Raw genomic sequence first — 26037 nt, 5'->3', positions numbered from 1 at the left:
CAAATTTCCTTTTGCTTTCAATCTGACAAAAATCAACAAACATGATTATCTCCATATATAAAGAACAGGGAAAAAAAGTAATTTATATAAAACTGGGAATTGCTATCAAATATAGTTTGCTTCTTTTTAAAGTATATGTTAAATTTAACACATTAAAAACAACACTATCCTGCTTGTCTGTGTTCTCTTGTGAACGGACTTCTGTTTTCTTCTACGTATTTTTAAAATATTTCTATGATAATTCTTTTCATCTCCATCAGAGGCACTATTAATTGATATGGCAGACTAGACATGTTTGACTCATTCGCTACAGTGAACCTTTTAACTGTTCTTCTATTAGATCTCTCCCTATTCCATATCTAGTCCCCTACATTCTCTTTCCAATATCCCATTTTTTTCTACTGGATTCACCTACTGTCAGTTCCAAATTATTCCTAAGGCTTCCCAGGGTTGAATTATCTTTACAATTCTTAAGGGACAGCCAAATTATCAGAGCTATTAAAAAAAAAACTTAGTCACCATTCCGAGCAGTGATCAATGAATGGATATTATCTTGGAATGAAATCTCTTGTAGTTTGAAACTGTCATCTATCCTTATTAGTCTCTGCATCTTTTAAGTAATCACACAGATCACAGTCAAAAAAATTTTAAGAACCAAAAAAAATAGACAGTCATCAATAGTTATTGATGTCCTATTGGTTGCCATTAGTTAATCATAAAATGACTTACTGAGACACGGCAGAGTACAAAAAAGAAAGAGTATCCATATTTTTAAAGAAAACAAAAAAAAAATCCGAGAGACATGAACAAAACAATTTTCTTATCTTGTTAAATTTAATATTCACTTTAAAAAACATGTTAACAGAAGTTCCTAGCTCTACAATCATCTTGTTTATTTCATATACTGTATACTTATTTGATGAGGATTAAGTTAATAATAAAAAGAACATGTAATTTAAGAACAAAAAAAAAATTAAGTCTGCTACAGAAATGTTGATCTTTTCCAGTTTTCCAAGTTGGTGTCCATCTTCTAGTTTATTTTTTAAGGGTTCTTGGAACAATCAAGCTTATTTGTGTCTTACACAATGGTTTCTCCAAACACAATTTCTCAATTATTTTATAAAGGAATTCTTATCATTACCGTCTTTGGCCATCATACAAAATGAATATAATGCCTATATTTTATACCAGAGTAACTCTGGTCTGTCATGTTTCAACTCTTGGTAATGAAATCAAGCATCTGATGGGTGAGCCAATTCTAAGCTCCCTTGTTGCAGCAACTACTTTATATCAGTCAAATTTCCATAGGAAATGGTGCTATTCTGTATTATCAACTGTTCCTTTTTTCATTCCCCATTTTCTAAAAATGATTGTTCAAATACTTCAGGTTATCACTAACAATTATATGCCATATATTCTGCAAGAGGAAAAATTCAAGTATTGTGGAATCACAGTTAGGATATCACAAGATTTATCAACTTCCACATTAAAGGACTAAAGGGCTAAAAAGATAATATTCTGGAGGGCGAACAAGATAGAATTACAACCAAGAATCACCTGCTCAGAAAAACTGAGCATAATCCATTGGGGGGAGAAAATGGATATTCGATGAAACAAAGGACTTTCAAGCATCCCTGATGAAAAAACCAAAGCTGAATAGAACATTTGACTTTCAAATACAAAACTCAAAGGTAAACAGGAAAAGGAAATCAAAAGGAATTCAATAAGGTTAAACTGTTTACATTTCTACATAGGAAGTTGATACTTATAATTCCTAATAACCTTCTCATTAATAGGGCAGGTAGAAGGAGTACACATACACAGAAGGCATGGGTATGAGTTGAATATAATGGTATAATCTCTAAAACAACAAAATTAAGGGGGAGGGGGCAGAAAGAGTAATGCACTGGGGGGAAGAAGAAGAAGGGAAAGGTAGAAGGGGGTAAAAGAAAGATCTTTTACAGTGGAGGGAAAGATAGGGGAGATGAACGGAAGCCCTTGAACCTTACTCTCATCAGAATTGGCTCAAAGACAGAATAACTTACACACTCAAATGGATAAAGAAATCTGTCTTCCTCTACAGGAAAGTATGAGGACAAGGGGATAACAGAAGGGGGGAGGGGCTGACAGAAGGGAGGGTAGATTTGGGGAGGCAGGAGTCAAAAATCTGGAGGATGGATAGAATGAAAGGAGAGATAGAATAGGATAAATGGGTGAAAATAAGATGGAGGGAAATAGACAATTAGCAATCATAACTGAGAAAAAGATTTATAGCAAGTATCTCTGACAATGGCCTCATTACTCAAATCTATAGAGAACTGAGTCAAATTTGTAAAAGTAAGAGCCATTTCCCAATTGATAAATGGTCAAAGGATATGAACAGGCAGCTTTCAGACAAGGAAATCAAAGCTATCTATAGTCATATAAAATACTGCTCTAAATCACTACTCATTAGAGAAATGCAAATTAAAAAAAAAAAACTTGAGGTACCACCCCTCACCTATCAGATTGGCTAATATTGCAGAAAAGGAAAATGACAAATGTTGGAGATGTGGGGAAACTGAGAAACTAATGCACTGTTGGCAGAGTTGTGAACAGATTCAGCCATTCTGTAGAGCAATTTGGAACTATGCCCAAAGGCATAAAACCATATATACCCTTTGACCCAGACCACTACTAGATCTCTATCCAAAGTAGATTAAAAAAAATAAACAAAAAGGAAAAGGATCTATACGTACAAAAATATTTATAGCAAGTCCTTTAGTGGTGGCAAAGAATTGGAAATTTAGGGGGTACCCATCAATTGTGGAATGGCTGACCAAGTTATGGTAAATGATAGTGATATAATACTATTGTGCTATCATAAGAAATGATGAGCAGGATGCTCTCAGAAAAACCTGCAAAGATTTACATGAAATGATGCAAAGTGAAATGAGCAGAACCGGGAGAAAAGTATATACAGTAACAGCAATACTGTCCAGTGATCAGCTGTGAATGTCATAGCTATTCTCAGCAATGCCATAATCTAAGACAATTCTGAAGGACTTACAACAAAAAAAAAATGCTATCCATCTCCAGAAAAAGAAATGATATGAGTCTAAATGCAAATCAAAGCATTTTTTTAAACTTTATTTTCCCTGGGGTTTTTTTGGTCTGTTTTCTTTCACAACATGACTAATATGAAAATGTGTTTTGCATGATTGCATATATATAACCTATATCAAATTGTTTGCCTTCTCAATGAGGGGGGAGACAAGGGAGAAAGAGAATTTGGAACTCAAAATTTTAAAACATGAATGTTAAAAATTGCTTTTATGTACAATTGGGGGAAAATAAAATATTAATTTTTTTAAAAGGAGGAACAAGAAATAAGAAGTTACAATCAGAAAAGCAAATTTTAGAGTTCAGAAACATGGAGACTGCACAGTTATGGATGATGACAAAAACCTAAGGAATTATTATCCCTGGGAGTGGCTAAGAAAGAGTACAGATAAATGCCATGGAAATTCAGAACGCTGATGAAATGTGAGGTTAGGATGCTGGAAGCGGCATTAATATATACACAGAAAAGGAAATGTCATCAGGTGGCAGAGGGAACAAAAAAATGCTCACTCCTCCTCCTAGCCCAAGATGTCAGAAAGCTTGAGACAAGTATCCTGTACTGAAGAAAATACCCAGTAAAGTAGCAGATGTCAAAAGGAAACAAAATTCCATTAGCAAAAAAAAATCAGAAACTATAAGAGAAAGAAGTCTAAGATGAGATTCCTAAGGACATGGTAGAATGGGAAGTCACAGGCATATAAGTACTAAAAAAGGGCAGGGATTAGGTGAATGCAGATAAAATAGCAGGAAGTAGTACAAGGAAATGGGAATATTTACCTTAAAAGACAGAAACTGAATCCAAGGGAGTTATGGAGCTAAGAAGAATTGAGGTTTTGCTAGCAATATTTAATTAATTCAAATTCAAACCTTGTAGAAGAAAAAAATTGGCATTTCTGGCTTAAAGCACACAAGATAATTCCTCAAAGATAAGGGACAGTACAAAAGGAGATGATAAGGGATTCATAAATAGATGATGATTCAAATGTTGGAAATCTGGAGGTTTCAGTTCTGGTTCTAAAATCTTAGAAGTGAAATTATCTAGTACAATCTCTTAATTCTATAATAGAAGAAAGTGAAGATCAGAGAAGTGTTTTGCCCAAGGTCACATAACCGGTTAACAAAAGAACCTAAAACATAGGTCTCCTAACTCACAGTACTGGGTTTCTGTCTACTAAGAATGAATAGGGAGCCCTAGAAAAGCAAAGTCCAGTCAGGACCAAATTTTAAAGGACCTAATAGCTCTAATAAGGTGATAGTTACATGTGTACTTATACAGCATGTAAAGATTTATTTTACAATTTTTTAATTTAATTTCAGTAACTGGAGGTAGAAAACTAATTCATTCTCAATAAGGAATTTCTCTTGCAAAAGAGGGCATAAATAAGCAGATTCTCATTACTTTAAGCCCAGAGTAATCTGCATTGGTTCACTTTACTATGAATAATTAAAAGTCCCAAAAAAGCAGAAGTGGAAAATCTGTAAGAGTGACAAAGGACAGCCTAAAAGTATTAGTAGGGGAATAAAATTTCAACAGTGGTTATCACAGTTTGGTTAAGAGAATTCCATTCTCAATATATTGCTCTATGGGGAAGAACAGGAATATATTAGTTATATGGGTACATGAAACGAGCAGAGGATCTAGAAGAGACTTAAGGAATCTGATTCCTTAAGAACGTTCAGCCTATGAATTTTGGACAACAAAGATTTCTATTACAACTCTGTGAAACATTTATCTACCAAAATGGTTTAGATTTTTTTTTTGTATTCCTACAATTTACATCGATTTCTTCCTTTATTTACAGTACACAGTCAAATGGTACATTTTTTTAAAACAGTAACTCCATCAAGGATAATTACTAGGTCACTTATGTCTTATCCACAGTCTAAATAACAACTTAATTATTTAATAAATACCAGTAACAGTCATTTATTACTGCTTCACAGCATCCAGGCTACTAACACTACAGTTTGAAATCTGCATACATATTACCCATCAAGTGAAAAGATCTGTGAGAAAAGGTTGACTATACTGTATCCCAGATTTACTTTGTTAGGAGCTGTACAAACTGGGCAAGAACTTTTTTTTGGCCCTTGTTTCTTCTTTTTTAATTATTTTAAACTTAAAAAAAAAAACAAGAAAAAGGAAAAAGAACATTGCCATGTACACAGCAGAACATAAGAGAGCATTCAATATAAAACAATAAATATTAATTTCAAGAAAACATATATATTAATACTACTCATTGTTTTCAAAGCTACCCAGCTTTTCTTTGCTTCCTTTTCATCTGTTTTCTGGCACACACTTTACTTTTTTCCTCCCTCCCCCCACAAAGAAAGCTAAAACTAAACTCAGATCTAGACATAGATATATAAATACGTAGATATCTATAAATGTACACATATACAGACAGATAGATAGAGATATATAATAAGACCATACTATGCATATTTCCACTTGTCATTTCTTTCTCTTAAGGTGGCATCTTCCTTCACGAGTCCAAGTCTTTCCACGTTTTTCTAGATCAACCTGCTCATTTCCTACATTCCAATATAATTACATCCTGAGAAATTGCCCATGAAAGTTTTTTCCCAATTTTCTGCATTCCCTCTAATGCTGACTACAACGGTTTTATTTATACAAGAAAATCTTAATTTAAAATAATTGAAATTACCCATTTTACATTTCAACAATGCTCTCACCTTAAAGTTTAAGGTCAAATACTGCTGAATCTCCTTCCTTTACATCTTTTTTTCCTGGTTTCCTTGAAATTCCTGACCTTTTGTCCTTCCAGAAGAACTCTGTTATTATTTTTTCTAACTCAGTAAGATAATTTTTAGCAATTTAATTGGGATGACATTGAATAAACAGGTTAGGTAAAATTGTCATTTTAAAAATTATATTGGTTTTACTTACCAATGAACAATAAAAATTACTCCAATTATCTCAACCTGACCTTATTTATATAAAAAATGTTTTATGTTTATGTTCATATAGTTCTTTTGTCTGGACAGGAATACCCCCAGGTATTTTATAGTTTAATAATTTTAAATGATCTAAAACAATATTAAATAACAGTGTTGACATATAGCATAGTTTCTCTATTTTTCTTTTTTGATTAATCTATTTTAGCTTTAACTTTGTCTGAAATCATGATTATTACCCTTGCTTTTTTTACATCGTAAGTTCCACTGCCCTTTATTTTATCTTCGTGTACCTCTCTCATTTTTATCCTGAAAGCAATACATTGTTCAATTCAAATTTTTAATCTGCTATACACTTCCGTTTTATCGGTAAATTCATCCCATTCACCCTAGCTATAATTACTTATTTTGTATTTTCCTCTTTCCCATTTTTGCTCACTATCCTTCTCACCCTATTTACCCTATCCCTCCTCACTTCTCTGCTTTACTTCTACCTGCTACCTTGCCTTCCTATTCCATAATTTACCCACCCTCTGAAAAAGTCCCTCCTTCATCCTCTCCCCTTACCCTATCCCCTTGCTCTCTTTTTTTCTGAATTTAAAAGTCTTTTATACCCTTCTAGATACATATGTTGCTCCCTCTTTAACCCATTCCCAATGACAGTAAGGTTCCATCCTCTCCCCCAACTAGCTTCTTCTCTATCAGTTCTTCCTTTTATGTCTCATTTGTGTGAAATAATTATTCCTTTTCATCTCTCCCCACAGAGCTTTTTTAATAACTCAATCATACATAGCTCAACCCAAACCCCTGTTTCAAACTACCCAAATAACAATGATAGTCATAAGAGTACTGATAACTTTTTCATATATAAGAAGTAAAAATTTAACCTTATTGAGTCTCTTTATAATTGGTCCTTCATGATGGAAAAAACTATCCACATCCAGAGAAAGAATTACAGAGTCTGAATGTAGATTGAAGCAAACTATTCGCTCTTTTTTTGTTGTTTTTTCTTTCTCATAATTCATTCCATGGGCTATGATTCTTCTTTACAACTTGACTATTGTGAAAATAAGTTTAATGTGAAGATATATGTAGAACCTATATCAGATTGCATGCCGCCTTGGGCAGGAGCGGGGAGGAAAGAGAGGGGGAGAAAATTTGGAACTCAAAAACTTGTGGAACTAAGTGTTGTAAACCAAAAATAAAAAATAAAAATTGGTCTTTAATGTTTACCTTATAGTTCTCCTGGATCTTATACATTGAATTTTTTCTTAAGTTTTGCTGTTTTTGTCACAAATACCTGAAAGTCTTTCAGTTCATTAAATGTCATTTTTTTCTGTTCAGGATTATACTTAAGTTTGCTGGGTAAATTACCCTTGGCTGTAACCCTAGCTCTTTTGCTCTACAAAATACAGTATTCTAATATCATACTATACTTCAATATAGCAGCTGCTATATTGTAGCTCCATGATATTTAATTTTTTTTTCTTGTTACTTCCAATATTTTCTCCTTAACCTGGGAGCTCTGAAACTTGACTATGATATTCCTGTAAGTTTTCCTCCTAGGATCTCTTTCAAGTGGTAATGGGTAGATTTTTTTTTCTATTTCTGCTTTGCCTTCTTGTTCTAGAACTTCAGGGCAATTTTTCTTGATAATTTCTTATAATATTGTATCAAGATTATTTTTATCATAATTTTCAGGTATTCCAACTATTCTTATATTTTCCTTGATCTGTTTTCTCCAGATCAGTTGTTTTTCTGATATGATGTCTCATATTATCTTCTATTTTTTCATTCTTTTGATTTTGTTTTATTATTTCGTTGTGTCTTAGAATGCTATTAACTTCCCCTTGCCCAATTCTAGCTTTCAAGAAATTATTTTCCTCCTTAAGTTTTTGATTCTCTATTTCAAGTTGATTTTCTTTTCATAATTTTGATTTTCTTAAATAGCTCTTTATTTTCTAATATTTTCCTCAATCTCTCTTACTTGATTTTTAAAGTCCTTTTTAAGTTATTCCAAGAACTCTTTTTGTGCTTGGGACCACCTGATGTTTCTCATTGAAAAAGGAGAGGGTTTTTTAGTTCCAATATCTTCTTCTGAATATGAACTCAAATCTTCTCTATCCCCATACTAGCTATGGTTGGGTTCTTTTTCCTTTGCTTATTAATTTTTATTTTTATTTTATTTTTAGCAGCTATTAGTAAAATCAAATTCTAATCCCAAGGTATGGGGAATGACACCCTAAATCTCAGGTCTTTCTTACTGTTATTTTCTGAGGTCTGTACTGGGGCCTAACCTTGGGCTCTGCTCTTTACTCACAAGCCACAGCTAAGGCCCCCAGCCGCACTGTCCTGGAAATGATCTTGCTCCCAATGCTCTCTTAGGTGTCTACAAACTACAGCTGCCTCTCTGCCCTGGTGCTGAAACCAAGGACTCTGCTCTCCAACAAGTACCTATATACCAGCAGGGTCCCCGTCCTCTGCTACCACACTCACAAAGTATGCTAGCTCCTTCTCCCCTACAGCCATAGCCCAAGACTCATCTGATTAGTAAAGTTGTGTTTGCCATCCCTTGACAGCAGAAGGTCCTTCAATCTTCTCCTACTCAGCCTTCAGACCCCCCACACTATTCTGGAGATGAAAACTCCTGAAGCAGAGGCTGCCTCTCAACCCAGCTGTCCCCAGGGCTCATTGTTTATTGATGCCACAAAAATCAGCCTGGAGGTCTTTGCACTTCACTCGGGCAGAACGTCTACCTCTTGAGGTTGGGTCTTTCCTGGGGTCTTCTCAAGTTGTCTTAGGAAGACAACTGCTTTACCCAGACTTGTGTTTATTTCTGCTGCTCTTGAGGCAATGTTCTTTTTTTGTGGTGGAAATATGGACAGCCAAAGTTTTTTGACCTACTCTGCCATCTACCCAGGATCCTCTCCCCTGGGCAGGAATTTAAATGAACTCCTAAGAAACTGTCATCTGTCTATCATGGGTAAATGTAATAGCATTCTTCCCAGGACTATAGTTTGACACTCAAGTTTCCAACAACTGAGAAAAATTCATCCATTTTTGATGCAGGCTACTAATTTCTATCCAATCTCAAACTATCTACTGAGTGGTCTAAAAAAAAAAGCTCATGATAAAATATAATCTGATGATTCAATCTTTATGGACTACTGAAATGCAAGTCTATCTTTCTGGTGGATACAGCTAAAGTTCGGAAAGTAAATAATTTTAAACTAGTATCAGTTTAAATAAGCAAATATGTACTTTTAAGCTGTCTTTTATTTCAATACCTAGACACTTAAATACTTCCTGATTGATTCGGAACATGTGGATTCTTGTAATAATAATTTTTTTTGGATTACTGCTTGTGAAAAAAAAAAGTCTCTAATACTTTTTCAACAGATTTTAGAAGGATCTAGAGAAGACAAGCTAAAAGTATCAGCAATATAATTTAGCTCTACCCTTTCTCCTAAAAGAGCACATGGTGAATTCTTTGAAATTATATACCAATCAGCTATGTTAGCAGAACTACAGAAAATGAAAACGAAGAATTCTAGAATAAAAAGACAACATTATTCACTGCCTTACAAATATTTTAAAATTAAATTCACTTTTTGTTTTACCTAAAACAGATGAGAAAATATTTAAGTGTCAAGACTCAACACAGAAGCTTCCCAGGCACAGGCTTCAGAAAAAACACTTTTGTTTATGTCATAACAGCTTGTACAAACTCCCAAATGAGATTGAAAGACTAAAGATATGTAAAAATATTGAAAAATACACTGTTATTTCTAACCGCACCTAAAAAAAAAAAACCTTGAAAACAGTAAGTTCAATGTTTGATCAACATATAACAGTAGATGAAAAAAAGAAACACCTGGAGCCTGGCATGATATCTATAATTATACCCATGGATATATATACACAGATATACAAATATCTATATATGCATAAACATACATATAAACAGATAGGTATAGATATTAAATTTTACATATTAAATATACATATATACATATATTAAATATTGTTATTTTTGTTCAGTTATTTCAGTCGTGTCTGACTTGACCCCTTTTGGGGTTTTCTTGGTAAAGATACTGGAGTGGTTTGCCATTTTCTTCTCCAGCTCATTTTACAAAGGAGGAAACTGAGGCAAATAAGGTTAAGTGACTTGCCCATGGTCACACAGCTAGTGTCTGAAGCCATATTTAAACTCAGAAAGATGAGGCATCCTGACTCCAGGTCCTGCACTCTATCCACTCACTACCTAGATGCCCTTATGTGAAATAATATATTAAGGGGCAAGAGACCGTAAATAAAAAGCAAACTTTTTTTAAAATCTTCAGGTTTATGTGTACAAAAACTAAGTACAGAAAAATGCAAATGTTATTAAAATAGATATTACAATAATATACTTCTAAATTAGGGGCTACAGAGACAACACTAAGATGAATTACAATATTACTATGAATAGAAAATGAGATAAAATCAGGAAAACCTGGATTCCTTTACTTTGGTCTTTACTATCTTCATGACCTCTAAATGCTCAGACAACTTCCTAATGGTCACAGACAGAAAAGTGGTTCATTAGTACATTGATGCAAGGAGTTCCCACATTGGGAACCACAGCAATATATGAAGGGATCTACTATGGTATAAGTATGTGAGATTGACAGAAGAGAGGGAAGGAGGAAGGATGTGATTGTGATGAAAATATTCATATAGATTAAATCACAAATCCATAAGGCAGCATAATACTAAAGAAGAGAAACCAATCAAAAGGAAAATGCCAACCTGAATCTAAAGCTAATCTATTCAAATCACATAGGCCTCAGGATAAAATCATTTTAAGTATTAGACAATATAATACAAGATATATTCAGAGTAACTAAACCAATATAAAAAAAGAAAATACAAAATGTAAATGAAGTAAAAAGGACATGTCATTTCTAGAATTAAAATGCTTGAGAATTACATTAATTTGACAAATTATATTTGATACAAACTGCCTGAAGTCTGTTTGCATTTAGCATTCAAATACCTAGTCTTGACCTCTTTTCTTTACAGTTTTGCTGCCATTTCAGTATAGCTGCAACACCTGCCCACAGTTACCTGCCAGCATTTTGTTTAAATAGCTCCTAATGCTTTCCTTTCCCTGTTTATTTTTTTTAATGCTTACAACTCCCTGACTTCCAAAATTAGCATTATAGCTATGATTTCTATATGCACAATTCCCACGTACTGATAACCCACCTGCCAGCTGCTTGAGTAACTGAGACTCTCTATGGCTCCCTCATTGCTATGGTTACCAGACCAAAAAGCCTTCAAAAACTATGGAGAGCCATAATGACATTAAGGCATGTATTTAAAAATCTATTGCAAGACCACTTCATCTGCCCCCTAAGAAGAAAACCCTACATGGTTTGACAAGAGAAATGCAGATGTATGAAATAATATTCCAAATAGCAATGTCTAAAAGTAACACGGCAGAGAATGAGTTGGAAGTGAATTTTACCTTGATTTAGTGCACAGATAGCAGTTAATGGGCTGGGATCATAAGGATATGTTGCAGTCAAGAGACAGTAAAATAGTATTCTATTTTACACAGTTTACTCCATATTGAAAAAAAAAAGATTAACAATAGCAAACAATATATTTCCTCTGAACTCATTTTTATACTATGACATATTCTTTTTACCTAAAACTAGTGTGAACCTAGTTCTGAGTTAAAATGTTTTATGCTTTATTTAAACCAATCATTTAAACAATATTTATTTAAACAATTAAAGGAAGTTACAAAATACCACATATTACAAAATATTAAATTATATAATTATCAGGATCATAGGCAAGTCAATCTTTAGCATTAATAACATACTCAAATCCTACCTTCTTTTACCCAAAAGGAGCTATTCCTAAAGCAGTCATTTTCAAAACAGATTTTATTTTAAGAGTAATGTAGCATGAAATCAGAATGCCTGAAATCCTCCTAGAAACTTTAGTCTACTTTACTGCTTTGAGGGTGGTTCAAAAATATGTCTTGGCTCTAAGATCCCCATTATTAAATATCCAGAAAGTGACTGTTCAGTCAATATTTACTGAGCACCTAATATGTTCAAGACACAGTACTAAGGGTTGAGGAATATAGATGAATAAGCGAGTCCTTGCCACAAGAAACTTACAATCCAATAGGAGATATATGTACACAAATACATATAACACAAAACAAAATGTTGTTTAGTTCATTAGAGAGTTACAAATCAAGTACCATACTCTCCATAGCTTGAAGAGTGGTAGTAGCAAGGACCACTGCTGTGGGGAACCTAGAAGGTAGTGGATGGGAACAAGAGAACAGAGTTATAATGAGACTGCAAAGTAATTTTACTCCACAGTTTGTAACAGTTTCCTCTAATAATTTACAGAAGCAATCCTACTCAGCCCTCTGAAATCTACCTCCTCCCCCAGAACTAGTTTGGGCCTATAGGAGTTTGGCCTCAGGCAAAGAATTTCATCCCACTGCTCTACAACTCAGCCATCTTGTGTACTTTGTCTTCAAACCGCTGGCCAAGGCTATTCCAAGTTTTACTCAATCCCCTGCACAAAACAACGCAACATCTCTTGATCTGGGTCCCAAAGATGCGTCCCTGGGGTTTCAGGAGGGAGTGGCTATTGCTCTTTTCAGTCTGTCATACTCTCTTGAAAGTCTGGATGAGCCAGTCCTATTAGAAACTTCATATACTCTAGATCTCACCCTTGTTTTGAGTTACCCTAAAGAGATTCTGTAGGGAGGAATTTGCTTGATTCAGACCTTGATGAAATTGTCTCCTCTTACACCCACACTAGGTGTGACTTGTCCCTCTTCCTTTGATGGCTGCTTCCCCTGACAAACTTGATCTCTCACGATGAATCTCATGATGAACCTGTGTTCTCCAACAATCTTGTCCCTGATTTCTGCCTTCTAACTAAGATGGATGCAGCCAGAATAAAACAGACACCTTTCCATAGGCTTCAACTAGGGCTCTGTTCACTTCCTATCTTATAGACATAAGCCTTATGCTATAACTACTTCCCAGTGGCAGAGCTTCAGGCACCCCCTCCCCCTTGAATATTACAAGTTACAATAAGAAAAAGTGCACAGACAAAGAGCATTATCAATACATTCTCATCGTATCAATAATCATACAGGACAATTCCACAATAATCACAATGAGATGACCCAATACTGAGAAGCTTACATGTACTCAACAGGCATTGTAAGTCTTAAAAAAAAGATAGATTTAGGTCTTCATCAGCCTACAGTGTTACTTTTTGTTAAACTATAATACAAAGAAACAATTTATCTATAAACTGTAAATCTTTATTAAAGGAGAACATTCTTAAATAATGACTAAAGAGGGCAATAACATTAGAAATGTATTACATGTGGATAAAACTATATTTTCATATTTGGATTCTATTTCAAATGTCCTATGTAAACATTCTGCTCAATTTGCTTTAACAACATAAAACATCCTAGAGCAGATACTTACTCTCTGTAACTCCCATTTTTCAATAAGGTGTTCTACTTCACCTCCAAGGACTACAGTGTTTGAGTCATTCAAAAGCAGAAATCCATTTTTTATATCAATAATGCCCGAGAGTTTAACTTTGGTTCCAGGTGGTGTGTTCAGGCTAAAGTGAGAGACAAAAGAAGACAAAATATTATTTTGAAAATTCCCTTCCAAAGCTAAAATTTTGTCTCATACTTTGAAAATCAAATTTCATAAAAGTTAATCACAGTATAAAGTCATTTTTTCATTTATTTGATTATTTCCATTTTCAACTATGAATTTTTTCTACTAATTATAATGCAGATTATACCTGTCAAAATTTAATTGCAATATAGATAAAACTCTAGGAGATATTCAATTATTAAAAAATCCAAGATAATTTAATACACATGAACCATAATCATCCAAAAAGAATGCTGAAAAAATATAAATCAACCAACCAACAAATATTTAATTATCTATAATATACCAGGAACTATTCCAGACACTGGTAATACAAAGACAAAAATGAAATAATCACTGCCCTCAAGGAGCTCTATTCTTTGGAGGAAAGCATCAGAGTATATATAAAATATATGGGGCAGCTAGGTAGAGTAATGGATAGAGTACTGGGCATGAAGTTAAGAAAACTCAACTTCCTGAGTTCAAATTTGGCCTCAGACACTTCCTAGTTGTGTAATTCTGGGCAAGTCACTTAGCCATGTTTGTCTCAGTTTCCTCGTCTATAAAATGAGCTGGAGATGTAAATGGCAAGCCACTCCAATAACTTTGCGAAGAAAACCCCCAATGGGGTCACGAAGAGTCAAAAATGACTGAAAAACAACATACATAAAATGGACTTTTTATCTCATCAATTCCCTCCAATAATAAAAATAATAAAGATGACAACTCATTCATGGATGCCCACCTGCTCCCATAAGTTTGCTAGAGGGGATCCACCCAAGATAATGGAAGTTCTCTTTGCTTCCTTCTTACATCATGCAAGTTCCAATGGAACACTCTGGCTCTTTCCACTACTATCCACTCACCTTAACTATGTGACCAGACCATTTTTCTATCACACATTTCTTTAATGACAGCATTTACTCATGCCTCTCTGGAGTTCCTCATTGGTTATGTTACTACCTTTTCACAAACACCAAACATTTCTTCCACCACTGTCTGTGAGATACTGTTACTGTGTCCTTAAGATAATTTTCAATCCGTGGCCTCTCAATTGTGTCCCCTCCAGCATGATCTCCCTCCTTACATTGTTTTTCTCTTTCCCACCATCTCTCTAGCAAGAAGTCCACAATCACTAGATTACACAATGTGGAGGGGAATAAGGTGTAAAAAGGGAGGGAGGATAACAGAGTAGAAGACGTTATGAAGATTTTAAATGACAAATAAAAGATTTTACGTTTGATCCAAGAAGCAACAGGGACCCTCTAGAATTTATTTAATTGGAGTGGGGGGAAGAGTAAAGGACGTTGGCATTTCCAGACCTGCACTTTAGGAAAATCAATTGGAAAGTTGAATGGAAGATAGACTAGAAAGGGAAAATGTATGAGTCAGGGAGATCAACCAGAAGGCCACTGAAATAGTCTAAGTGTGAGAGGGTGAGGGTCTACATCAGGGTGTTGGCAGTGAAGGCAGCACATATGAGAGATGTTAGGAAGGTAAAAATTAACAATGCCTGTCAAGAGATGGGGAGAGAGACTGAGGAGTTAAATATGACACCTATGTTGTGAACCTGTGTGACTGGAAGCATAGTGGTGCCCTTGACAGTAACAGGAAAGTTAGAAAGAATAAAGGATTAGGGGTGGGAAAGATAATGAGTTCAGTTTTGGATAGGTGAAGCTTAAGATGGCCAAAAGAAAGTCAGTTCAAGATGTCCAACTGTAGATTAGGAAAGAGTTTAGATTTAGGAGGCCATAATAAATAGAGTCAGGAAGACCTGAGTTAAAATTTAGCCTCAGACATTTACTAGCTGTGTGGACTTGGGCAAGTCACTTAATTCTGTTTGCCTCATTTTCCTAGACTGTAAAATAGACATAATAACAGCACCTATCCCCCAAGGTTGTTGTGAGGATAAAATGAGGTATTTGTGAAGAGCTTAGCATAATGCCATGCATATAAAAGGCAATATATAAATGTCAGATATTATTCTGAGAATCATCAGCACAGAGATGATAACTGAAGGCATGGGAGATGATAAGATCACTAAGTGAAATTTGGTTGAAAAGGAAAAGATAAGAAGACCCAGAATGGAGCTTTGACATTTAGATACCCAAAATAAGCAGACATAGCCCGAAGATTCAGCAAAAGAGACTAAGGAGTGACCACACAGGTATGAGGAGAAACAGGATAGAGTAGTGTAAGAAAAACCTAAAGAGAAGAAAATAACAAGGAGAAGAAGTGATTGACAATGCCAAAAGCTGAAGAGAGGTCAAGAAGAAAGAGGATTAAGGCCATTAGATCTGGTAGCTAAGGGATCACTGATAACCTTGGGGACATCAGTTTTAGTTGAATTCAACATTCAGTTGAATGAATGATATGGCATCCAATGACTAGTAAGTTAAAATGGAAGTGAAAGGAAAAGAAATGGGGGCATCAATTATACAAAGGTTCTCAAAGAGTTTAACCACAAAAGGCAGGGGAGATATGGCTGACAATAACAAGGGGTGGAGGTAGAGGGGCAGGGGGGATGTTGGTTGGTTCAAAAGAGAATATTTTAAGTATAGGAAGACATGAGCATTTTTGTAAACACCAGGAAAGTAAACAGTAGACAGAGACTGAAGATAAGTGAGAGAGTAAGGATGATGAGAAGGCTTTGTCTTGGGAAAGACAAGGGTCACATCTTCATGTGAAACATGGCTGGAGAAGACAGTCACATGAGTGAAGTGAGAAGAGGAAGAGAGGCAACAGAGAACTCAGCTAATGGTCTCAGTGTTTTCACTGAAATATGATGAAAGTTTTGGCACTAGAATGCAATGAAATATTGCTGTGCTGTAAGAAATGATGTATGTGATGAATACAGAAAACCATGGAAAGATCTATATGAACTGATGAAGAGTGAAGTAAGTAGAGCCAGGAAAACAACATGCACAGTAACTACAATGATATTAGTGGTACTCCGTTTCTAAGTTTTATACCACTGGCCAAATAGCATCCAATCCAATCCAACTAGAAAAACTAAGAGGAATGAGCATTGACAAAGGCCATCAGATTTGATAACTGAAAGATAACTGTTAATTTTGAAGAAAGGTGAATCAGTTGAGTGGTGAAGGGCAAAGACAGATTGCAAAGAGTTAAAAAATGCGTGAGGGGAGAGGAAGTGAAGGCAAGAGGTAAAGATACCTTTTCCTTCCAGGAATTTTGCTATGAGAAAAAGTAGGATGACAGCATAGTAAAGTCTAGTGAGAGATTTTTCAGAAGCACAGAGACAAGGATGTGTTTATGGGCAACAGGGGCAGATTAGGAAAAGATTAAAGATTAGAGAAAGAGGTTGCGCATAGCCAAGATGGCGGCTGGAAAGCAGGGACTTGCCTAAAGCTCTCCCCCAGGACCCTCCAAACAACTATAAAAATGGCTCTGAATAAACTCTAGAACTGCAAAATCCACATAATACCAGAGGGAAGCAGGGCTCCAACCCAGGACAGCCTGGATGGTCACTGGGCAAGGTCTATCACATGGAGCTGGGAGCGGAGCAGAGCCCAGTGTGGGCCGCGCCTGGAACAACCAGACTGGAAGCCGGGCAGAACAAGTCCTAGTGCCCTGAATCAGTGAGCTGTGGCAGTTATAAGACTTCTCAAACCACAAACACCAAAGACAACAGAGAAGGTTAGTGGGAAAATTGCGGGACAGAGTGGAAGGAGTTCCTGGTTGGGCCACCGTCCCGGGGGCAGAGGAGGTGATGCAGCTCTGAGGCTGCTTACAGAGCTACAGCTACATTTGCTTCTGGCCCCAGGCCCACCTGATAGGAGGAATTAAGTGGCGGATCAGAGCAGGAGTGCAGAACCTGCTTAGATCTGAGTCACGGTCTGGGTTGATGGTTCTTGGAGGAGGAGGAGAACTGGTGTGGCAGAGCTTGCTGTGTAGAAATAGCTCTGAAAACAACAGCACAGCCCCTCAAGCTTGGGACAAAGTACTCTCTACTCTACAAGTAGTCATACCCCCAAGAAAAGCTCAAGGGTCAAGGAGTTGGCTGGGAACATGAATAGGCAGTGAAAATACTCTCAAATTCAGACCCAGACTTTGGAATCTTTCAAAATGCTCTCAGATTCACACTCAGACTTTGGAATCTTTCTTTGGTGACAAAGAACACCAAAACATACAGCCTGAAGAAGTCAACAAAGTCAAAGAGCCTACATCAAAAGCCTCCAAGAAAAACATGAACTGGTCTCAGGCCATGGAAGACCTCAAAAAGGATTTGGAAAGCAAGTTAGAGAAATAGAGGAAAAGTTGGGAAGAAAAATGAGTGATGTGAAAAAAACACGAAAAATAAGTCAATGACTTGCTAAAGGAGACCCAAAAAAATACTGAAGAAAATAACACCTTAAAAAATAGACTAACTCAAATGGCAAAAGAGCTCCAAAAAGCCAATGAGAAGAATGCCCTGAAAGGCAGAATTAGTCAAATGGAGAAGGAGGTCCAAAAGACCAATGAAGAAAATACTACCTTAAAAATAAGATTGGAGAAAGTAGAAGCTAGTGACTTTATGAGAAATCAAGATATTATAAAACAGAACCAAAGGAATGAAAAAATGGAAGACAATGTAAAATATCTTATTGGAAAAACCACTGACCTGGAAAATAGATCCAGGAGAGACAATTTAAAAATTATTGGACTACCTGAAAGCCATGATCAAAAAAAGAGCCTAGATATCATCTTTCAAGAAATTATCAAGGAACACGGCCTTGATATTCTAGAGCCAGAGGGTAAAACAGAAATTGAAAGAATCCACCAATCGCCTCCTCAAAAAGAAAACTCCTAGGAATATTGTCGCCAAATTCCAGAGCTCCCAGATCAAGGAGAAAATACTGCAAGCAGCCAGAAAGAAACAATTTAAGTACTGTAGAAACACAATCAGGATAACACAAGATCTAGCAGCTTCTACATTAAGGGATCGAAAGGCTTGGAATATGATATCCCAGAGGTCAATGGAGCTAGGATTAAAACCAAGAATCATCTACCCAGCAAAACTGCGTATCATGCTCCAAGGCAAAATATGGATTTTCAATAAAACAGAGGACTTTCAAGCTTTCTCAGTGAAAAGACCAGAGCTGAACAGAAAATCTGACTTTCAAATACAAAAAGCATGAAAAGGTAAATAGGAAAAAGGAATCATAAGGGACTTACTAAAGTTGAACTGTTTTGTTTACATTCCCACATGGAAAGACAATATTTGTAATTCATGAGACCTTTCTCAATATTAGGGTAGTTGAAGGGAATATACATATATATAGACAGAGGGCACAGGGTGAGTTGAATATAAAGGGATAACATCTAAGAAATAAAATAAAATTAAGGGGTGAGAGAGGAATATATTGGGAGAATGAGAAAGGGAGAGATAGAATGGGGTAAATTATCTCACATAAAAGTGGCAAGGAAAAGCAGTTCTATTGGAAGGGAAGAGGGGGCATGTGAGGGGGAATGAGTGAATCTTGCTCTCATCAGATTTGACCTGAGGAGGGAATAACATACACAGTCAATTGGGCATCTTACCCCACAGGAAAGGAGGAGGAAGGAGATAAAAAAGAGGGAACAACAGAAGGGAAGGCAGATGGGGGAGGAAGTAATCAAAAGCAAACACTTTAAAAAAGGGACAGCGTCAAGGGAGAAAATTGAATAAAGAGGGACAGGATAGAAAGGAGCAAAATATAATTAGTCTTTCACAACATGACTATTATGGAAGTGTTTTGCATAATGATACATGTGTGGCCTATGCTGAATTTCTTGCCTTCCCAAGGAGGGTGGATGGGGAGGGAAAATGGGAGAGAATTTGGAACTCAAAGTTCTAAAAACAAATTCTCAAAAAAAAAAAAAGGTTTTTACATCAACCGGGAAATAAGATATACAGGCAATGTGGTATAGAAATCTATCTTGCTCTATGAGAAAGTAAGGGGAAAGGGGATGGGGGGAGTGGGGTGACAGAAGGGCAGGGCAGACTGGGGAAAGGTGAAATCAGAATACATGCCATCTTGGGTTGGGGGGGAGGGTAGAAATGGGGAGAAAATTTGTAACTCAAAATCTTGTGGAAATCAATGTTGAAAACTAAAAATATGAAATAATAAAATATGAGGCTAATTAAAAATAACAGATTCATTCATGCGGCACTTATTCTTAAATCAGCTATTTCTGCAAGGTCATACCTGTGTCTAGTTGGAAATCAAAAGATCACATTTAATACAAAACTAAAACACATAATACAATTTTTTAGATGGCATAACATTAAAACTTAAGTTTGATCTGTTTAAATGAGTTATTAATAAAGAAAAATGAGATACAGAAAATATATAGAAAAATTCAATATAAATGTAGAAGACAATATTTATGACAATTTTATACAGACTTTTTTTAAAAACTAGGCCTGTGAATTCATCCCTGTAGGGAGTTCCAAGTGAGAAACTGCCTGTATCAATGCATCAAGGGCACTTTCTTTGCAGGTACCTATAATCTGAGACGAGTTGCTTGGGACAATGACACATTAACTGCCACACAACCAGTATGTGTCACAGATATTATTTGGAAAGATTCAGGTCTTTCTGATTCTGAAGCTAGTTCTCAATCTACTATGTCATGCTTCCTTAGAAATATAACTAAAATATAGTTAAACAGCTGAACAACACTTCGAAATTACACCACACTGCCTTTCCAAAAGTCATTCAGAAGCTTATCTGATATAAATTAATTGCCATAAAAAAGGAGACCAAATGTAGCTAAAAAGTGACTTAGTCAGCAAACACCTGATTGGAAGGGAAAACCTGATGTGGAAAGAAACACGTTGGAAAAAAAGCTTGGCAAGAGACCCAGCTAATCACAAGAGAACATCAGCAAGTATAGGCCTACTTTCATCTATAAAAATATTTATTAAAATTACACACAAATATATAGAAGTCATTCTTAAAGGTAATTTGTAAAGAATAAGCAGGCTTTCATAAACAATACTCTACAGCAGACCACATCAACTGCTAAAAAAGAGAGGAAGAGGCTAAATATCATCCTGAGAGGATTTAAAGAATGAAACTGAAACAAAGGTTACTAAAAGCTGAAGGCTCAAAAAGATCTAGAAAGGTATTTGTGGATTTTTTTTAAGGTTATTGATATCACCTTCAATTCCCAATATATTTCTCCCTTCTCTCCCTCCCAGAAAGCTATCCCCAGTAACAAAGAATAAAAAAAGAAGAAAAAGTTCAGCAAAATTAAACAACACATCATCCAAATCTAACATTATTACAGTGTTCCAAACCCATGGTCTCCTACCTCTACAAAGAAGGGAAGGAGATATATTTTCATCTCACCTTCGGGGCTAAGCATGGTCATCATAAACTCAGAGTATTTAGTTTTTATTTTTATTAATGTTATTTTTCTTTCCATTTATATTATAATCATTGTGCATAGTCTTCCTTGCCATTTATGCCATAATTATTGTGCACAGTTTTCCTAGCTCTGTTTATTTTACTTTACATTAGCTCATACAGGTCTTCCCATGCTTTGCAGTATTTTTCAGGCCCACAGTTTCTTATGGAGAATAATATTCCACTACATTTATTATCACAATTTGTTTAACCATTTCCCAATCAACAGACATTGCCTTTGTTTCTAGTTCTTCACAAGAACCAAGAGTGTTTCTATAAATACATTGGTGTCTAGAAGACCTTTATTTTTTAACACTAACTTCTAGGGGTATGCCTAGCAGTGTTATTTCTAGTTTAAAAGGTATGGATTTCTTTAGCATAATTACAAATTGCTTTTTGAATGGACAAACATAAACATACATACATACATATATATATATGTAAGTGTATATACACACACACACAAATATGTATATGTAAAATCTACTTAATTAAAAGATAGGATGCTAAGAGAATTTAAAATCACTCCCCAAATCCCTAAGCTAACATGGGTGGTTACATCAGCACAATTATCCAAACAATGACTATAAAGAAAAGATTCATGAATTTAACTCAGAGGGTCCAAACAGTTGAAAGAGAAAGGTACTTTTTGTACTCAGCAAACACCTGTTCTAATGGCTTTTTATTGGGCCCACAGAGCATAAAACTATGAAGAGATTTGCTCATCAAAATTAGCAGCACTTTTATGAAAACTGTTCCACTTCAGTTAGAGACAAGTGGCAATAAGGAGGAAGGATCATTTTATTCATTCAGTAAATATTTACTAAATGGTGTACAAGGTATCATACTAGGTTTTATGGGAAAAACACATTCACATACATACACGAGCTTATAAAGGAAAGGAAGGGAAGGGGCCAAGTATTTAGTAAGTTCCTACCAGACACCATACCAAGAATTTTACAAATATTATCTTATTTGATCCTAACCTGAGAAGTAGGCGTAATTATTACTCCTCTTTTAACAGTTGAGGAAATTGAAGTAGACAGAGGGTAAGTGACTTGTCCAAGGTCATGGGAAATAAGGCATGCCTAACTAAAATATAATGCTAAGTGTGAATATAAATAGTCTGGGAATTTCAAAGGAAAGATGGCTAGAGATCTATGGACTAAAATTCTAACAAAGTTTCAGCTCAATCAAGTTCTCTAAAATGAAATTGAGGAAATAAAGAAAATCCAAATACAGGAAAAAAAAAAGAGTTGTCTAAAGAAATCTATATTAATACAAAGGGAACTCATTAAATGACCTGGATTTTTAAAAGACATGCAAAGAAGATGGAAGAACAGGTAATATAAAATGAATAAAGAACATAATATAATCTTATAAGAATAATGACAAGAGTGCTAAAGTTGACAATGAGTTGAGGTTCATGAGTCAAGTTAAACACAAGAGTTTTTTAGCCAACTTGAAGAAAACAAGAGGACCAATAAAGGGACAAGATCAACAACTAGATTAGATTGGGACAATGACACCTAACAAAGCAAAGAAGAGCTTCCTAATTTTTATTCTGATTGTCTTCTCAGCCAAAGAGAAACAATGATCCAATTTAGACTGGACAGGACCAAACAATTACAGCTAAAAAGGAACAGATAACCAAGATAAGTAGGATGACAGTAGATCACTCAGCTTCCCATAATGAACCCAAGACTAGAATCTCAAAAGAACTAAAGTGGGGGGTGGGGGGAAAGGAACGGGGGACAGACCTGGCAGATGTGACTGATGAGCCAGTATCAGAGATCTATCTATTAAAGATCATGGAGAAGAGGATATACTACAGGACAGAGGGGGGAAAAAATGTGCTAATTTTCAAAAAAAAAAAAAAAAAAAAAAGGTAAGAGAACAGGGCCTGCCAACTACAGAACATTAAGCCTGACCTCTTGCTAAACTCTGGAACATATTACTAGAGGTTTCGTTAGCAACTATCTAGAAAAGGAAGATCTGATCAGAAAAAAAAAGCCACCATGATTTCATCAAGAATAGGTCACGCTAAAAGAACTTTATTTCCTTTTTTGACCAGGTTGCTAAAATGGTCAAGACACAAGGCATAATAGATAGAGAAGATTGGACTTGGAATTACAGAGACCTGGGTTCAAAACCTATCTCTAACTTTCAGCAGCTGTGAGACCCTAGCCAAATATTTAACATTTGTGGGCCTCAGGCATCTCTCTAAAATTCATTTACTAAGCCATAGAGAAGTTGAAATCTGCACTGGTGGACTAAATTCCCACATTAGGAATTTAAACTAATGTACTATTAACATATCAACTGGTAGATCAGAAGAACCCTAAATATAGTTTAACTATATTTTAGTGAAGTATTTGGTAAAAATTTCTCATGCTATTTTTATTGAAAAGATGCAAAAATATACAGTATAATGAGTTGGAATCAGAGCTGGATGAATAGTTGGACACAAAAAGCAATCTTGTCTCCTATACAGTATTCTAGGGATCTTAGTTCAATCAAAGATTTGAATTAAGGCACAGGTGGCTTGCTTATCAAATCTGCAAATCACAGTATCTAGGACAGAGGTTGTTGTTGTTGTCTGTCGTTTGTTCTCAAAGAGGACCAAGACATCGGAAAGATGATGCCATAACAAACAAGTGAACTGGATTTAAGTGAGGGAGGGATATGCAAAGTTGTGGGCCTCACTTTCTCCTCGGAGCCATCTGGTCCAGTGGCAAGATACAGATCAGGACGACTGGAGACGGCCCTGGATGCAGTGGGAGAGTAAGACACTTAAAACTAGTATGCTGAACGAAGTCTAGATTTTTTGTTTAAACCTTAAGATGTAATAATAATAACAACAAGAAAAATAAGGATAAAAATAATATAGCTACTAGCATTTGTATAAGGCTTTAAGGCTTGAAGTGCCTTACAGATATTCTTTCATTTGATCCTCACAACACTCCCAGGAGGTAGGGGCTATTGCTGTCCCCATTTTATAGATGAGGAAACTGAGACACAGCCAGCAAGTGTCCAATACCAAATTGAAACTCAGGTCTTCCAGACTCCAAGTCCACTTCTCTATCCCCTGACTCATCTGCTTTCTCTAAAACAGGAAAAGACAAAAATGAAGGAACTAGATTTGTTCAGTTCAGAGAAGTGAAGACTTAGAGGAAACAGGATGCCGATCTTCAAACATCTGAAGCAGTCTCGTGAAGAAGGAAAGATTAAAATGTGTTCTACTTACGGCAAAGGGACAGAAATAAGGGTAATAGATGGAATTGCAAGGACACAGTTAGGCTTGATGTAGGAACAAACTGTCTAACCAGATCTGTCCAAAAGTGGAACAGGCTCCTTTAGGATGTGGAGGCTCCCCCGTCACCAGCGGTCTTCAAACAGAGACTTGTTGGGGATGCAGTAGAAAAAATTCCTGTTTAGGTATAGGCTGCACTGGACAATGCACAGCTCCTTTTCAAATCTGATATCTTTAATTAGGAATCTGTGAGCCTTAATGAAAATGAAGAGAAAAAAAGGAATAAGAGAGAAATTTTTAGACCCTAAGTACAGGTGTGTGGTAGGGATGATTATATAAGGAAAGGAAAATAAGTTCTAAGGTGTTAGGAAACCTATTTAAAGAGCTTTTTCTTCTTGTCTTATCAAGGAATGCAGAGGGCACTTGGTCAAGGATCTAAGGTAACAAACACTCCTCAGTATCACTTAAAGGACAATCATACACCACAGAATGAGGTGGGAAACTGCTCTGTAAAGATGAGTCACAGGGCTAGTCAAAGGAAACACATGCTCATGAAGGAGCTATCTTCCCTGTACTCTGCAGTACTTGTCTCAGTTCCAGGCTGGCTTGGTTGGATGCTTCCAGCTAAGTTGGAAAAAGGAACAAGAAAAATGGTCTATGAGTTTTTAATAATTTTAGAATCTCACATGCCAGAGTCTAATTATATTATTATCCATGAAAATATACTAGATCAACTTTTTGAATCCTGAAGAGCTCATTAGGTACGTGGAATCAAAGAATGTTAGAGATAAACAGAATAAAAGATCCCAGAGTCCAATTTTCTGCTGCCACCTCACAGCCAGCCTCCTCGGGTGACAAGACCTCACACCTCAGATCTCTTATGCTCTCCTCATTCCCTCTCCAGCTGGGCCCAGCATGTCTCTAGAGGAAAGGCTGCAGGCTGAGGGGCCAGGCTGGGCTTCTTCCATATGCCTCAAAGCAACCACTTCCATCTGTACCAGCATAAGGCATCTGCCACCTCCTGCTGCCAGCACAATCTCCCAAGTGGGATATGGAGAACTTTCAGTGCAAAGAAGAGTAACCCTCCCTTCGACTTCAGGTCTCCTATATTCTGCTGTGCTTATCTTTTCAAGGTACAGGAATGCCACTCTCCACTCAAAAATGAACACTCTCACACCTGATCATACCCATCACATCCCAGTGACGCTGAACTCCTGTAGATCATCATCCAAACCTCCTTCTACACCCTCTACTACCAATTTCTCATTCCCATCCCCTGCAACCCTCCCACCCTAAACTTTCATGCTAACTCCACCCAGCCCTTCCATTGTACCCTCTGGAATGCCTGTTCCATAGGCAACAAACTTTGCTTCATATCAAATCTATTCCTTGACTTTTTCCATCTACTACCTCTTACTGAAACCTGGCTTTCCCTTGCTGACAAGACTACTGGCCACCCTTTCCAGCATTGACTGTACCTTCACTAACACTCTTTGGCTCACTGGTCAATGTAGGGGAGGTGAAATACTCCTTGTTCCAAATTGCCACTTCCATGTTCTCCCCCTTCCTCCAATATTCTCTCTTCCATTGAGGTTCATGGTATTTATATGTTATCACCCAACCAAAATCCTAGTAGCTGTTGTCTACAGACTCC

The 26037-nt window shown here is 36.1% G+C and overlaps 1 protein-coding gene across 3 annotated transcripts in view; it reads right to left on the bottom strand.

Annotated features, from left to right (window-relative positions):
• TDRD3 (tudor domain containing 3) overlaps positions 1-26037 on the bottom strand; it is a 206823-nt gene that overhangs the window by 114971 nt on the left and 65815 nt on the right. For all 3 annotated transcript variants that reach the window (XM_036755196.1, XM_036755195.1, XM_036755197.1), the window contains one exon: positions 13551-13692. In XM_036755196.1, the coding sequence (XP_036611091.1) occupies positions 13551-13692 (142 nt within the window). The remainder of the gene's footprint in view (positions 1-13550; positions 13693-26037) is intronic.

Source organism: Trichosurus vulpecula, chromosome 4 (assembly GCF_011100635.1).
Source record: "Trichosurus vulpecula isolate mTriVul1 chromosome 4, mTriVul1.pri, whole genome shotgun sequence".
Taxonomy (NCBI): Eukaryota; Metazoa; Chordata; class Mammalia; order Diprotodontia; family Phalangeridae; genus Trichosurus; species Trichosurus vulpecula.
The sequence above is the reverse complement of the archived record's forward strand: the minus strand, read 5'-3'. Positions and strand labels throughout refer to the sequence as shown.